Source organism: Antedon mediterranea, chromosome 10 (genome assembly GCF_964355755.1).
Source record: "Antedon mediterranea chromosome 10, ecAntMedi1.1, whole genome shotgun sequence".
Classification (NCBI taxonomy): domain Eukaryota; kingdom Metazoa; phylum Echinodermata; class Crinoidea; order Comatulida; family Antedonidae; genus Antedon; species Antedon mediterranea.
The window spans coordinates 6319811-6336861 of NC_092679.1; the positions used below are offsets into that span (position 1 = coordinate 6319811).

Sequence of the window (17051 nt, forward strand, 5' to 3'; positions counted from 1 at the left end):
GCGGATAGGTACAAAGAGGAACAATTTTAAAATATATTCTTTATCCACTCAGTAACGAAATATTTTTTTTATGTTTTATAGGCCTATAAATAATATATCTCTAAATACAGTAAAACATTTGCGATGTAATACTTTGTTAAAACTGTCACTGTCATAATCGATTGAAATATTAAAGTACATGTCACGATACACCACTACGACGTTTATATTTTTGGTAATTATTAATTAATACAAACGTTGAGAAGGAACTGTCAGTATAAAGTTTATTTGTATATAATAATGTGTTTATATATCTAACAGTAGAGCCTATCCACAATCTCAGTAATAAAGTTTATTTGTATATATTTTTATATTACATCTAACAGTACGAACATTCACAGTAAGAAATGTTCGATTCAAATGAGGACCAAAAATAGTTAATAGGTATTTACAGTATTGTCAAAGTATTGCAAGTTTATTCTCAAAGGGCCCATATATTTACCTACCGTATGTGTTAAACCAAGGGCTCATAAATTTACCTACTTGTGTTAAACCAAACTCTGGCAGACTGAGAGATTGGGATGTTCCATTCATCGCAAATCAATACATTTGTATAATCGTATCTATCAAAATAGTATTTTTTAAAGAAAATCGGCCTGTCTTCAACATTATGATGCTGTACTCTAGCTGTTCAACCGGTTTTCAGCTATTAAAAACAATTATCGTAGGAGGAGATAGGAAAATGCGAAGCCTCCTCGCATTTTTGTGGCGGGTATTTTTCAAGATGGACATCCATCAGACAGTGTATACCACGATCGGAAAACACCCCTATTTGGGGCAAATCGTTGAACCTAAATTCGTTTTAATCGTCAATAACTAATTATCTAACTTAATTTAATTAGTAAACAGGGTTACATCAGGTGGTTAAAATCAGTACCGAAAGTACGAACCAACTTTATATACCATCGAGTAAAAATTGTAGAAGTAAGGCGCGATTTACCGAATTCTGCCCTTACGTAAATTTATATATAGATGCCAGATTCTATGTAACTTAATGAGTCTAAACAAAGGGTGGTTATTTTTTTTTAACACCAATAACTGTGTTTATTGTAAAATTTGCTCAGCTTGCTTTGGTGGACCTTCAGAAGGAATAGGGGCATAGACAAGATGAACACAACCAAAGGCAATTATCTGTTTCCAAGTTTCAATTCAAACTGGAATTTATATTGAGACTCACTAAACTTTCAATTCAATTCAAAATTCTTTGATCATCCCACATGGGGCAATTCAAATAAAAAGGTCTGGATTAAAATGATCTTACAAATAAATACAAAATATCACAATACACAGATGACATTATAACAAAAAGACAATACTTTGCACTAAAGGGTTTAGGGAAGAATAGCTAAATATTAGCAGTATTGGATAACATCATACTATTAGTTTGTTGATGGCATTGGGAAACATCAATGTATGCTGTATTAGGGAAGTAATAATACATTACTATGGCGTATATACAAGAATGACTTGTCACATTAAAGCCATCCCGGCCACGATCGACACAGATCTATTTATAAGCATGCTGTAAAAAAACCCAAAACCTGTTATTTTTCTCTCTCGTTTTGCCAATCTACCGGCTATCCCTCGAGGCAATGATTTACTTGTCTTTTCTGACTGATATCTAATTTACAGGTCAACCGATTTCTTGTGATTGGGGTTACTATGGTGACCCTTTGATGTATTCACCTGTCTTTAACATGTGCTTATTTTTAACCTAGGTTCTATCACCACATCCAGACGATATACATGTCAATTAAATAACTGTGTCAATATAGTATTCATACAAGTATGACAGATCTGGTGATGCATAACTATTTCAATAACGCTGATTACGCTTAATACACAATATCAACAGCAATGAGTCGCATTGAGACAGAATTGTAATAGTCACCAAACACTGAATATACAGTATACATTTTGAGTTGAAATGAGGAATACTGTATAGAACTAGTGTAAAGCTCTGTCTACAGTATCAAACTAGTTTGACAAAAAAGTGTAATATTCCCAAATATGGTAGTGATATTCTCAAATATGGTAATGATATGACATCATCACACATTTTTTTATCACATAAAAGTAGTGTAGACCAAGCTTAATACACTGTGGGCTACTATACATAGTTCATTTTGTCTGTCCATTGAGGTATACCTCTGATTTAACAATGATTTATCCAAGTTGATTAAAAAGCCTGATATAATATGGAATAAAGGAAGCGTTTTTGTTCTACATCAAGCATTTCTGCATCTTTACCAATGATAATTATGGAGTGACTGGCCGTGGTCTTTCACTATGCTACTTGGTACTAACTTAGTGCATTAATCCCTTTGTAGGTTTATGAAGCTATACTAAAGCTCTGTCTACACTATCAAACTTTATGTGACAAATAAATGTGATGTGCCTATAAATGGACATGATGATGTCAAATCACTCCCATATTTAACAATACTACCATATTTGGGCACATCACAGTTTTTTGTCAAACTAATAGATAGTGTAGACAGAGCTTCAATGAAGCTATACTCACTTTGACAAAAATTCTCTTCTTTTAGAAAATATTATTATTTAAAAAAATGTTTAATAATAACATTATCACAGTTTTCACGTCAAGTATACAGGTAGGCAACATTAAAATTGAATTCAATTGGTCCCATTACGCAAAATGTTGTTATCATTTATATCAGGCCAAGTGGACCGTAATTGTAATGTAACATGATAATATTAATATCATTAAAGGCAGAAGTTTCATACAAAGGGATCTTTATCAGGAAAAGAATCAAAATTTACAGATTAAATCTTGCGATTTGGGAATATATTATTTAAACAGCAGCTGTTTAAGCACAAGTTAACTACTCAGGTTTGTGTTGTTTTAATAAAATTATTTTAGATATTCTCAGTGGAGTTGGCTTATTAGTTTACATGTATCAGATTATTCCATGGCTAAGAAGATAAAACATCTTCTAATAGCCGATTCTGTAGAGATACATACTGTATTATTATGTTGTAAATAAAATGTAACAGGCAAAAAAGTTATTTCTAGGTTGCTATTTATGTGAAGTGTAATTAATTACAGGTAAAATGAAGTATAGTGAAATCATTATCAGAAAAATATAATTATATTACTCTGATAAAGGTTCATATTTAATAAATCATCTAGGTTCTTTGAGCACCTTTGGTGACAAAGTGTGCTATATATTATTATTATTTCTTAACATAAATGTAAACATTCTTTATTTAAGTACACATCATCTCCTTCATGTTTAAACAATATGTGATGGCTATTGTGTTTTAAACATTCACCAAGGTCACGCATGAGTAACATCACAAACCACATGAATTCTCACACAAGAGAGCATTCTATGTTTGAGACAGGAATCATGGCTGACTCGTAAGGGCAATTCCCACAGCTGCTATGAAGTGTGACTAACAAAAAAATAACCAATCTCTTGTGATGCTTGGCGTCAGAGTATGGACACATTTATCACAATGGAAATTATGAGTGTGTACGTACACTTACTGTATGACAGAAAACATAAATAATAAAATGTAAGCATTGTTTAAAAGATTGACTAAATAATTAACTTAACTCATCATTTTATTTTGAAAAATTATGATTGTACATTTAAATTAATATTTCGAACATGTAAGCATTGCTGTGAGTCTATTGTTTAAAAGATTGACTAAATAATTAACTTAACTCATCATTTTATTTTGAAAAATTGTGATTGTACATTTAAATTAATATTTCGAACATTCTAGCTTTCTGATCGTCAATTTTAGATGATGGCAAGTTCAATTCCCACATTAGTCACATTACTCGAGGCTTTCGGACAGTTGTTCTTCTTCACCCAGGAGGATAAATTGGTACTTGCTAGGATGTGGTCAATTTATTAGATATTTAATGTACAATGAAAATACTATTGGGATTCGTGTTTGTTCAATATCACTTGGTCATTTTGCTGTAAAAATGTCATTTGGAATTACCTCAAAGAAAAATTAAACAGTGTGAATGAATATTTCAGGTTAATAACGTTTCAGATCATATAAAATTTTGTTTTAATTTTTAACGAATGCAATCAAAATATACTTGTATTTGACTTGACGTACGGATATGCTGCGATTTGCTTCGTTCGTATCAAATCAGATAGACGATGATTTGATTTGATCTTTAACCTTTACTTATGATCTTTAAACTCAATAATATTTACTGATTGTTTGACTTAATTTCAGACTAATGGCCCCAACAAACTTTTTTCCTTTATCTAACAGTTTGCCATTTCTAGCACACTTCAATTCAATGTATTGAGAGACTGCTTACTATACTGTATCAGAAGAATCATTATATTATTAACTAGAGGGTACTCCAAGAGTACAAACCTCCGCCTACTGTAAAATTCCCCTACATAAAATGCCCCCTGAATATTTTTTTTTTTTACATTTTGTTTTATTAGTTCTAAGTGTAAATATGTTAACTGCACACTACAAAGTTGTGGATGACAGTGTGGTGTAATGGTTATGTGTCCAGCCTCTCACAGTTGAGATCGCTGGTTCAAGTCCCACTGAGGGTTTTTTTTTTTTTATTATTTTTTTTTTTTTTTTTTTTTTTTTTTGTGGACCTTGATCTTTGACCCTGACCCTTCAAAATTTAACCACAATTGTATGATGTGTCATTGATCATTGTGGCTAAGTTTGGTGAGAATCGGATCAAAACTGTGGTCTCTAGGCAGTAAAATAGTTTTTTGTTAGTTGTGACCTTGACCTATGACCTTTCCCCCTCAAATTCGAACTCGTCCGAGCTTTTTGGGCATAAATCATTGTGTCCAAATTTGGTTAGAATCGGATAAAAACTGTGGCCTCCAGGCTGTTCACAGACACACACAAAACACACAAACACACACACAAACACACAAACACACACACAAACATACAGGGGTGAAAACATAACCTCCTTGGCGGAGGTAATAAGAAGGTATATGTAGTGGATTAATGCTGGGACACAGGTTCAAATACAGTAGCTATTAAAAATACTGAATAAAAACTATGGTAACAAGACTTAATGGCTTTATCAAACCAAAACATATGAACATTAATGACAATATCTGGGTTGCCGATAAAAAACCCTGTTACGACATTTTACAGTTGGCTCAAAATCAATTAAATTGAACTATATAAAAGCAATGGACACATCAGATTAAATTATCAGCTAATTAGCATACATTCATAATCCCATTATTACAGTATTCATATTTCAATTGATCATCAAACACATGTAGAATGCTTGAACAAGTTCCTCAATTGGTGTACCTACTGACAGCTCCGACACAGCTGTTAAAATTCAGCTACTTTTCATAGAAATCAAATGTCACAAATTAACAACTTCATAAACTAGTAAAAAATGCCTAGAGATGAATTGATACTGGATAACCTATTGATAATTTAATGAAATATTTCAGTTAAATATGAATATAAGATTCAGACAATGAATTATTAAACCTAAGATAAGAAATTAAAAACACTCAGCAAACACCATCAAATACAGCAGTTGACTTATGTTTCAGGAACACTAACATGACCAAATTCACAGGGACACCAGTGTGCACTTTACTATTAATAATAAGCCCTTTATATTATCAAATACAACTACTGTACTACACTACAAAATTCAAAACTGCAACAGACCTACAGAAAATACAGAACATAGCTTCTGACAGAATACTTTGGAAAAACTTCAGAAGTAAGCAGAGCGGCCTAGCGGGTAAAGTCAGTGGACTAAATACGGCAGAATGGCATTAAGTAAGTAAGTATCCCAATCATTTCTATATTATAAGAGGGAGATGAAGTATGTGTGTGTTAAGCTCTGTTTACACTAGCAAACTTTATGTGACAAAAAATTGTGATGTCCATATATGGTGATGATGTCATATCACTACTATTGGGAATATCACTACCATATTTGGGCACATCACACTTTTTTTGATAGTGTAGACAGAGCTTTAGCATCCACCATGGTGAATTCTAACCCATGTATGCATACACATTAGATATCAGAATGACCTACTGGGAAGGTTTTAAGCTACTGTGCTTTGGGATCTAGTATGTTACTCAAAATGTGGTGTTTTGGGGTTAGTTAGGACCCCACTCTAGGGCATCAAATCGTTACTAGTTGTGTAGAAAATTAAGACAAGTTTGGGCCCTGTCTACACCATCAATATATACATTTAATGTATAGTACAGTAGCTATAAACTTCATTTCAGTCCTACTTTACATGCTGTTTGTGGAAAGTAGTCTGCTAACAGTAAAAGATTCAGATTTTGATTCAGACTACATAGCAGATGTTCCTGGCCACCTGATATACAATATCCCAGAAGAATATTTAAATAAAATCATTTCTATAAATACTCTGAGTCATGTTAACAATTATGATAAAACAAAATCAAATTAGTAAAATGTTTTCCTAATTATATTTACAGATTTTAAACTGCAGCTGTACAATAGGGTTACATTGTACATATGCAACTTGGATTCTTAACAATACAAAATAATGCACTGTAGATACAGTGTACAGTGATGAAAAGCAATCTACAAGTTGTTCTAGGTCTGAGACTTGAACAGATGCTCTGGAGATCCCTAGTCTGGAACTGTACTTCTAAACCACTATGCTTGTGACTGATGACTAGGGTTAAAACTAAAGCTTAAAATTCTTTAACAAAAACAACATGGCTACAAACTTATCCTGTAAAAAAACTGCCTTTTATAATTTACTTAAGATATTGATGAAAATATAAATTACTTACGACTAATTGCTGTTGAAATCCTTCATTTGGATTGATGCAAAACCTCTTCTGTTGGACAATTTTAAATGCCTTTCTGCATACCGTAATAAAAAAAAATCAGTAATACAATTAAAAATAAAAGTACATTAAATAAAATTACCACCAAAAAAATGCAATTTTTTTCTTTATGTAATAATATAAGTAATCAATAATTGCCATTAATAAATTATCAATAATATAAGTAATCAATAATTGTAATTAATAAATTATCAATAATATAAGTAATCAATAATTGTAATTAATAAATTATCAATAATATAAGTAATCAATAATTGCCATTAATAAATTATCAATAATATAAGTAATCAATAACAATTGTAATTGATCGATATAATAATAATGCAAGAAATTAAATTTTTTTTTTTCAATAAAATTAATCCATAAATTGTAATTGATTGATAAATAATCAATAATAAAAGTTATCAAAAAATTCTAATCAATCAATAAAGTTAGGTTTAAATTTTAAAATACCTGTAAGCAAGTCCATAAGTCTCCATTATGTATGCTATTACCAAAGCTGCACTGAAAACAAGAAGAGCACTTTCAATAATAAAAAAAATAAATAATGTCCATGAGACTAACAAATCTGGCAAAACTATCGTCAGTTTTTGCAGCATCTGTGACTGGTAACACCCTCTGAACCAGGTGCATTTAGCATTCAGACAGTTAGTTCTGTTCACCTATTTATACTGTACACATGGGTGATAAAATTACTTTACTTGACTTGATGAGAAAGGGACATACAGTAATACGGCCTGCTCAAAGCGGTCACTGAGATAAAACATCCCATATGGTGAAGAAAATAGACATACCAACACTTCCATTTTTAACCTATACTGTTCCATACTTAGCTACAAAAATATATATTATTTTTTATACATTACTACTAATTTTTAATGATTTGTGTTTAAAGGAACATTTCCTATTATTATTTAATGTATTGAGCTTCCTATTCAATAAATCAATTAAACGTAAATAATGCAATAACTTAATCAGTAATAATATATATCCTTTTAGATTGCTCTTGAGAAAGGCTAACATTTATCTTTTTCCTTCACAGTTTGTTATTCATTATGAACATTCTAACAGAAAAAGTCAGTTTTGTATTTGGTTAACCCATACAAATGCTAATGAATTGATTTCCAGTGGGGTACTAAAGAAGATAGGTTCAATAATTCAGACGACTCCTTCTGTTCAACTAACTACACTCTACAATATTTATTCAATTTGGTATACTGTATAAAAACATACAAATATCAGTATTAAGGCTGAAAATTCATGTTATATTATACACAACAATATCTGCTTGCTTTGACTACAACAAGTACAAGTAATAGTTAGTTTAGTTAAGTTTGGGTTAGTTAGTTAGTTAGTTTAGTTTAGTTTAGTTTAGTTTAGTTTAGTTTAGTTTAGTTTAGTTTAGTTTAGTTTAGTTTAGTTTGGTTTAGTTAGTTAGTTTAGTTTGGTTTAGTTAGTTAGTTAGTTTAGTTAGTTAGTTAGTTTAGTTTAGTTTAGTTTAGTTTAGTTTAGTTTAGTTTAGTTTAGTTTAGTTAGTTAGTTTAGTTTATTTTAGTTTAGCTTGGTTTAGTTTGGATAAGTTTGGTTTAGTTTAGTTAGTTAAGTTTAGTTTGGTTATATTAGTTAGTTTAGTTTGGTTTGGTCTAGTTTGGTTTAGTTAGTAAGTAAGTTAATTTAGTTTAGTTAGTTATAGACAACAAGTACAAGTAATAGTTAGTTTAGTTAAGTTTGGGTTAGTTAGCTCCACTGCAATGGCAGAAGTCTTAAAATTATTTAGATTATTAACAGCATTAGTTATTTATTAGAAACTTTTATTTTTGAAAAAGAAGAGAAAGTATATTACAATACTGATACCTTCTTGAAATACCAGCATTACCATGAACTAAGCACTTGCCATTGCCACTCAAACAAACATCAATGAATTCTTTTACCTGAAAAGATGTAAAATAAATAATTTTCTAACATTTATAGTATAATCAGTAAATGTTGTGTAAGATTACTTTAAAGATATCATTATTGTCCCCCTGAAATTTAATTGTTTTTAAATTTGTTGTTGAATATGTCATTTTAATAGTAATTCACTTTGAAAATACTGGATCGAAAAACAAAAAAAATCATTTACCTGAAAAACCTACTAACGCAAAAAATACTTAAATTTTCTGTCAGACAATGAGTGTTTGGTTAAAATTAACTGTTTTGTATTTTTGCAGAAAAGTTTAGGAGTCATCCATTTCTTTTAATGATCGATTGAAAAGTGGCTGAATTACAGAATGATTTACGGTGAGTGAGTGGCCGAGCGGTTAAGACAGTGGAACCGTAATCACGTAGCCATAACATCGGCAGGGGTTCGAGGCTCACTCACTCCATGGTTCTGGTGGTAGAACGAGTCTTCTCGGATAAGGACTATAAACCGTAGGTCCAGTGTACACAACTTGCTCGTGTGCACTTTAAAGAACCTAGTACATCTTTCGAGACGAGTAGGGGGTTACCCCAGTGTATTAGTACATCACAGCCACTGATCACCAACTGGGCCCTCTGGGAGATCAGTCTTTGACTGAAGAGGCCACCCAGTATAAAGATAAAACAAACAAACAAAGAGGAAAAATGAAAATATCTATACGATCTAAAAAATGTAGGGAATGGGACAATATCATTTGGTAAATTAGCAAACTTTTAAAAAAAGACTATACAGTGAAATATCACAGTCAGATTTTTTTGAAAGTTATTGACTTTGTTACTTGTGCCCTAAACATACAGGATCATGACAGACAGGAAGTGCTTCATGTGAAGAAAGGTAAACATACAGACAAAACTCAAGTTACCTCAAGAAGCAAGTTTACATAAAGTAAAAATAGATGACACACATCATACTTCTAACAGGGCAATTATGTTGAGAATGTGATGAAATGAATGTGATATTTATTATCTCACACTTAAGGATACTTGTTACATTTCTAAATGTGGATTCTACTTCAAACCTATCAAGCACCTGAGTGCCATAGTTGGAGGACTTTGAAGAATTCTCAATCTACTTGATCCTATTTCAAATAAAATTCTTCTACCTAATGTACATTAGCCATTCTAATAATATTAACACCCCACACTATTAAGGTCTTTAACAACTATTTATTAAATCTAAAATAATATGTCAGAAAAGTGACAATATAAAGTATACATATTTCACAGGGGACAATAAATAGCTTTAAATAATAATCTTACTCAATGAGAGAAAATATTTTATTTAAAGTGTTTTGTTTTTTGCCAAGTTTTAGATATTTTGAATCTGTCAAATACAATTTTTCATTATGTTTTTTTTAATGTGAATCAAATATTAAAGAAAATGATTCACTATATTATCTTTTGTGTTCCTGTTCTTTTCATTTGATGATTAATAGAAAAGTGGACGCTTAACAAAGACAGACGAAATGTCTACATATTATCTCCGATTTCATTTATGACGTAGCGAACATACTTCTTTTTACTGAGCATGCCCATAGCCTTCTTTTGTTTGTCCTTTATTGTTTTTTTTCTAAAGCCTTGTTCACACTGGTCATTGGAAATTTTGACAATTGTTCGCAAAAAATTAACTTTCAATTGTAGCCAATTTTCAGATTGGACTTTCCTTGGTCAATATAGCCGGCGAATAAATAACAGAAAGTTAAAGTATCAAAAGAATATAAGTGAACATTTAACTGTTATTTCATTGAGTTAACCTTACAAATTGATACAATAGTGACTAACAACTTCACTGTTGACAACAACAGTTTAAACTGTATAATAAGAGTGGCTGTCCACGATCGATCCCGAGGGACGGTGAAAGGAACTATCCCGAGGGCGAGTGGAGTGTTGGCCGGCAGCCACGATGATTGGCACGGTTCAACGTTTTATCATGTGATTGTAAACTATGTCTAAAACCATATGGGATTAATTAATTAAGCTGTCAAAGATTTATGGGATTAGTAACAGTTCATACCTTATCCCATACTTCTGTGTGAAACTTTACAATTACCTGTGGCGAACTATGACTAGATTAATACACAAAAAGATAACTTTATAAATTTACATTTTACATTTTCCAAAGCGTTTTAAATTAATTATGCCACACCCTTAGAAGATTTAACACTTGGCAAATGTTACTATCCCAGCAATTCTAAATGTAGAATGTTAAATTTTCACTTTTCCAATTGAAATTGTGAGAATAAGAAATGTTCTAGATAATAATAGTCAATGAGTGGGGGTTTTTAAAAATGATTAGTTGGAAACACATTTAAATAAGAAATATTTCTTGTAAAAAATGCCGCTCATCTCACGATAACTACCGTCTTCATGCTTTTCAATATTTATCAGCATGTTTTCATAGTTTTCTTAGGTGTGCTCTAGGGTGTGAGCATGCCCAATCCTAGTTTCCAAATACCCATTTTTTCAGCTGTAGTAAACTATAAGCTACCGCATGGTAACCGTTTCCTAAAGCTTCTGTCTCTTGAATGTATCTGCTTAAATGAGCGGAGCGAAATTGATTTTAAGAATCATGATCATAAATGTAAGTCTTATCTCTGGAAAGAATCGAATGATATTTTCTGTTTGAACATCATTAATGTTTAAAACCATGTATCTAAAATAAAACAAATGATTTCAATGTTTTATAGTCAATATGCTTTTTTTGAATGTTTAAAAATACTAGTCATCTTTTCAACATGGTGTCAATCCATCACCAAGATGAGACGGTATGGCAGATACAAGTAAAAAGGTGCCCTTTATTATGAAAAGGAAAGAGTATGATTCTTCTATGACAAAATTTGTAAATCACAAGTTTTAAAACTCAGAAGTACTTTAGTAGGATTTTACTGCATGGGAATTAGTTCTAGAAAAAAAAATCAAGGAGAAAAAAGAAAAAGGAAAATCATGATATGTATTGGTTATAGTCAACTACATGCTCCAAACGATTCATTCATTTTATACTGCAGATGTAAATTTGTCTGCTACCAAATGGACACAAGACCTAACTTTGACTTGAAAGAATTTTGAACATTTTGTTTTAGCATTTTATAAAAGATACGTTTCTTCTGCTTTTAAATAATTGTTTTGTAATATTCATGTATCCTTTGTAGCAGTATGGATTGCATCCTTCTAAACACTGTTTCCCTTTTTGCAAACATTTTATTTTATTTCAAAAATAAAAGGATCCATGTGAAAATAATGATTTTTCAAGTTCATCTTTTGTTATTTTAAGTGATAACATAATTAATGACGATTTTCTGGGACACTTTCTCATTTCCGTAGAGACCTTACACACAAATTGAAAACATGAGATTCAAATTATGTCATCTTGTATCGTAATCACCGCAATGTCAAGGTTTTCATTTGTAACATTTATTACTAAACATTATTACATTAAGATCAAAGATACTCGTGTCATTACAATAAGAAAATTAATGATGAAGAAAATATACTACTGGTAAAAACAGCTTGATGAAATTATGGATGAAATTAAAGAGATATTAAACTGAGATACCGGTTTTATAAAATGTGAACATTCTTGAAACTGCCAGTGTACTATATTGACAAATGAGTCATTTAATAGGCTATTATCATGACCTAATTAGTCTTGGATTATAAATTATACTAGATGGTCTTAAATGTAGTTTTTATAAACCCCCCCCCCCCCCCCCAATGCAACTCCAGTCATTGCAATACCCAATAGCCTCTAAACCTGGTGAGTGTCTGACCTAAATTGAACGGCCCTAGAATCGTGTCATACACAGGCATACCACAAAGTTACACTTTTACCACTTTACTCATACTTACTTACGTTTCTTGTAATTTCTATTTTATGCACCAGTTTATTAGTATGTACAACGTGGTTCCTAGTAATAATACACGCAATGCAAATGATTATCTTTTACCTAAATGTACAAACAATTTGATCAAGAACTCTATTAAATACCAAGGAGCTAAATTATGAAATTCAATCCATGTAGATATTAAAAATGCATCTACAACTTCTAAATTTAAATTAGTATTAAGAACTTTTTACTTTCAAGATATGATGAAAGTTAAATTGGATAAAGTGGTTTAAATAGAAATTGTAGCTTTGTTTTTCTTTTATTTATTATTTTTATTTTTTTCTTTTTCGTATTTAATGTTATATCTTGGGGTGGATCAAACTTAAAGTCTTTCTGACTTTTATGACCCTTCCCCCACATGATTATTTCATTGTATTTATTATCCTGTATGTTATTGTGTATTGTTGAAATAAATTGAATTGAATTGTTAAGTAACCATTGCAATCATATTCAAAAGAAAGTTCCATAAAAATGTGTACATATTGTATATATTCATCAGCATATAAAAATTGACTGTTTTATATAAGATGACAAAATCTTTCTTTAATTAATACTTGACCCAATTCAACCCAGATATAAAGGAAACCAAATAATAGTGAGTCCTAGCCAACGCCCTTTAGCGTGCCATACAATAAAAGACATGTGCTGTACATTTTACCAATTGACATTTATTTTTAAAACCTTTGACCATACAGAATATTGTCTGGTGTTGCTTTTCCTTTTAATTAAGATCTTGTCATAATATATAATATTTCGTTTTTAGATTGCATGTTATTTGATATATAGTTTTAAAAATCAGCCAATCTTCATGTAGAAGGTCACTCACCTCAAGAGTGGGAAATTCATTTGTTATAGTCAGTGACAAATAAACAAAATATTGATTAATTTACCATTTATATTATACATAAAATTAATTTAAATCTTCTTGTGTTTTATGCAGACAATATTCAGATGTTAGAGAAAATATTGTGTTATGGCATATTAACAAAAATGAATAAAAAATGTGTTGGGTTGTTTCCAATTGAAGGCGGGGCTCCTAGATTATGTGAATAGGGGTGTCCTATGTTAAACGAATATCAATATAAGCCAATTACAGTTTATCCATGTAAGTGAGACTTTAATTCATCCTACTGACTAGGTTAGGATTTGTTGATTTCTTGATCTTTGACAACGTGGTGTCAATAGTGATGGCGTGGGGGTAAAAAACAAACAAATTACAGGATAAAGTTAGGAAATTAAACAAATTTTTGCAAAACAAGTAAAGTCTCAGGGGTAGGTGACAGACATTGTACTAGATCCTTCAATTATGTCATCAACGTAGCCTAGATTTGAAAAAAAAATTCTCTCAGACTTAATTCTATTTTTGATTGACTTTTCAAACATTTGTTCAGCCTTATTAATTTTCTTCTAAAGTTTATCTAGGTTCTTATCAAATCCCAAACACCCCAAGGGTATGATGCAGCAATAATTTAATGCTATCAACATATATTTAATACATGATTATCTCAATTTAATTTATAAATGTATTATTTTAATCATGATATTACCATTTATATGTATGCAAATTTATTTGAACACCTGCCTAAGATGTGTGATAATTAGTTTTATGTGAATAGTCTATAATTTCGTATTATACTTATTAAGCCATTGTGGTTTAGTTCAGATACTATGGAAGTTTAATGGGCAGGCAGTGGTTGGCAAGTGAGAGCAAAAATGTCAAATTTTAATTTCATTTTTTGATGAAAATTGAAACCCATTTATAAAACAGAACCAATCACTTTAACATATATATGTATTCAGGCACTGTAATCCAAACCTAAAATTGTTACACACCCATCACCTTGAAAATATTAATTTGTATATAATAATCATTTGATGCATCTATGCGACTAACCCAAGGCTGACATTTCCGACAGTCATATTTCAACAAAAACTTCTGTGAAGGTTCTTCACGGTATACTATTACATAGTATTGTAACAGAATCATGTACAGACTGACCAAAAAACTCTACAATTCCCAAGTGGTATCCAGAGTTGTACAGTCAGTTCACCAAAACTTACACAGGTCTCAATTAAAACAAGATAGAGATCTTTGGCAAGGGCAAATTTAATGATATAAACAATTGCAGCCGTTTGAGAGTAGCGGACACTATACCTATCAAAATATCCTACGTACATCAAGACTACACTACATAATTGATTAAAATCACATTTTTAGACCTTTTATTATTAATTTTTAACCAAATAAATAAAGGCAAAGAGCTATCAGGCATTTTCTGGAGGCAAAACGGGGTGCGTGTGACTTGCCAATGAACCTGATCAGTGTGTAAGCTAGTTAAGTTGAACTGAGATGAACTATGAGGCCAGTCTGCCAGTTATCACCACTAATTAAAAATTATGCCATCCAATTATTACCAGACAATATATTTTGTTTACTCTTTAAAAAGATTTCAATATTAAATTCATAACCAATTTTTCTAAAATGTTTTTATACATACAGTACAAGCTAATATTAAAAAACAATGATAGTCCAATGTGATTTCTTTTCGATCCCTGTAGCATTGGTTTACAAATGAATTACATGTACACACCTTTTTGGGAGTTAAGCATGGTTCCCACTAGCGATTCAACGCAAGGACGTAATGCAACGTAACTGGATTGACCAATCACACGCGATGGATTACTTGCTTGTCATTGGTTAACTCGCCTGCGTCGCACTCACGTCCTTGCGTTGCATCTCTAGTGGGAACCACGCTTAAGTTATTTGTACTGGCAATAGAGTATCAAGGTGTGACATCACAACGATAGAGAGCGCTGCACGGTTGCTAGCCAAACCAAAAAATTCGTTCAGCCCTACTAGTATGTTGATAAACTGTAAAGATCTGTATTTCTATCAAATTATGTATCTTAGCTTGATTTTTTTAAACTTAAACTGTAGTTGAAGAATAAATAGATTATTAAAAACAAATATTTAGTGATCTTTTGAAATTTTAGTTTGTTTTTATTGAAAATTATTATTATTTTAAAATGACTACTTCAATAAGCCTATTCCAATCCATTGGTGACCTTGGAGTCACTCAGGCAGGTTGAACGCATTTTTGGTGGCGCTAGCAACCACGCAGCACCACACACTGTCGTGACGTCAGCACCGTGATACTCTATACAGAAAATTGTTATGGTCAATTTTGAGATTATCTACAAAATAATAATAAAAAAAAAATTTTTAGAGAGAAAAATATAGTTTGTATGGTTGTCCAGTATTCAAATGTTTGCTATTACACGCATCCATACACATCAAAATGACTAGAAATGTACTGGGAAGGTTTTAAACTACAGAACCGTTCACTACCACCCTGGGACGGGTGTTTACCCTTGTACAGCATGTAACACAATGTACTTTTTTCTTCTTTTTCAAAAGTACACACCAACATTTTGAAATATTTATAATTTTTATCATCTTGCCAATAATTTGAAACACAATGCTGGTGAGTCACACAATATCATTTCCTTAAGATTGCGATCAAAATTATTTTAAATTACTATAAGAAAAAGACACAGAAAATGTACAAGTAGTGCAATTGATGACAGAGAGGTAGCAGCATTAACATTTGACAAAATATAAACTGAAGAAGTTTTTAAATTGAGCAGAATACAAAAGCAACATGGCGCAAATATTATTTGATGATAGCATGCTTGATTCCACGAGGAACATCAATGCACAATGCATGATGGGAAGGGTTTGGAAGCAATAGTGCCACCATATAATAACAAATTTATATAATGATGGTTGTGCTATGCTCCCAATTCCCATTTGCGATAAACCTTTATGAAGGTGTCTTATAAATGATGATGTTGAACTAGTTAGTGGAACTACATTCAGAAATACATACAGTTCATTATAAATATCATACAAGATAACCACAGCTTATGAAATGTAAAATATTTAATAAAAGATAACCACATTTTTTGTGGTCAAATATTTCTTACAAGAGGACCAATAAGTCAATAAAACAATGTTTCTTTCTCAAACAAAACTGTATGGTAATTCTGGAGTAATTTACTAGAGCTTAGAAGTCTAAGCCCAAGCCTTCTCGTACCACATGGTACCCACAGCTATTATAGGGCAGGATAGACATCCCAAGGACACAGCCTGACCAATATACAACATACTTAATTGGTACGTCTCTCGCTAAAAACTGAAGCACGGCAGATTTATAAAATAGGGTAATTGGATTGTTTTTGGTATGTACGATGATTATTTAATCAGGCCGATGATGAGGTAATCGAAAAAACAGATGCGACACTGATGTCCAATGTTGA

At 31.4% G+C, this 17051-nt stretch overlaps 1 protein-coding gene across 7 annotated transcripts in view; it reads right to left on the reverse strand.

Moving 5' to 3' along the window:
• LOC140060065 (serine/threonine/tyrosine-interacting protein-like) overlaps positions 1 to 17051 on the reverse strand; it is a 31118-nt gene that overhangs the window by 9033 nt on the left and 5034 nt on the right. For 2 of the 7 annotated variants that reach the window (XR_011847276.1, XM_072106120.1), the window contains exons 6-8: positions 8743 to 8819; positions 7342 to 7387; positions 6832 to 6904 (exon numbers count right to left, since the gene is read on the reverse strand). Coding sequence is in view for 5 of the 7 variants with exons in the window: in XM_072106120.1 (XP_071962221.1) it covers positions 6832 to 6904; positions 7342 to 7387; positions 8743 to 8767 (144 nt within the window). In the remaining 2 variants the exon portion in view is untranslated. Of the gene's footprint in view, positions 1 to 6831; positions 6905 to 7341; positions 7393 to 8742; positions 8820 to 11382; positions 11501 to 14680; positions 15927 to 17051 lie in introns of those variants that run through there. The other 5 variants (XR_011847275.1, XM_072106122.1, XM_072106119.1 and 2 more) reach the window with 4 other exon arrangements.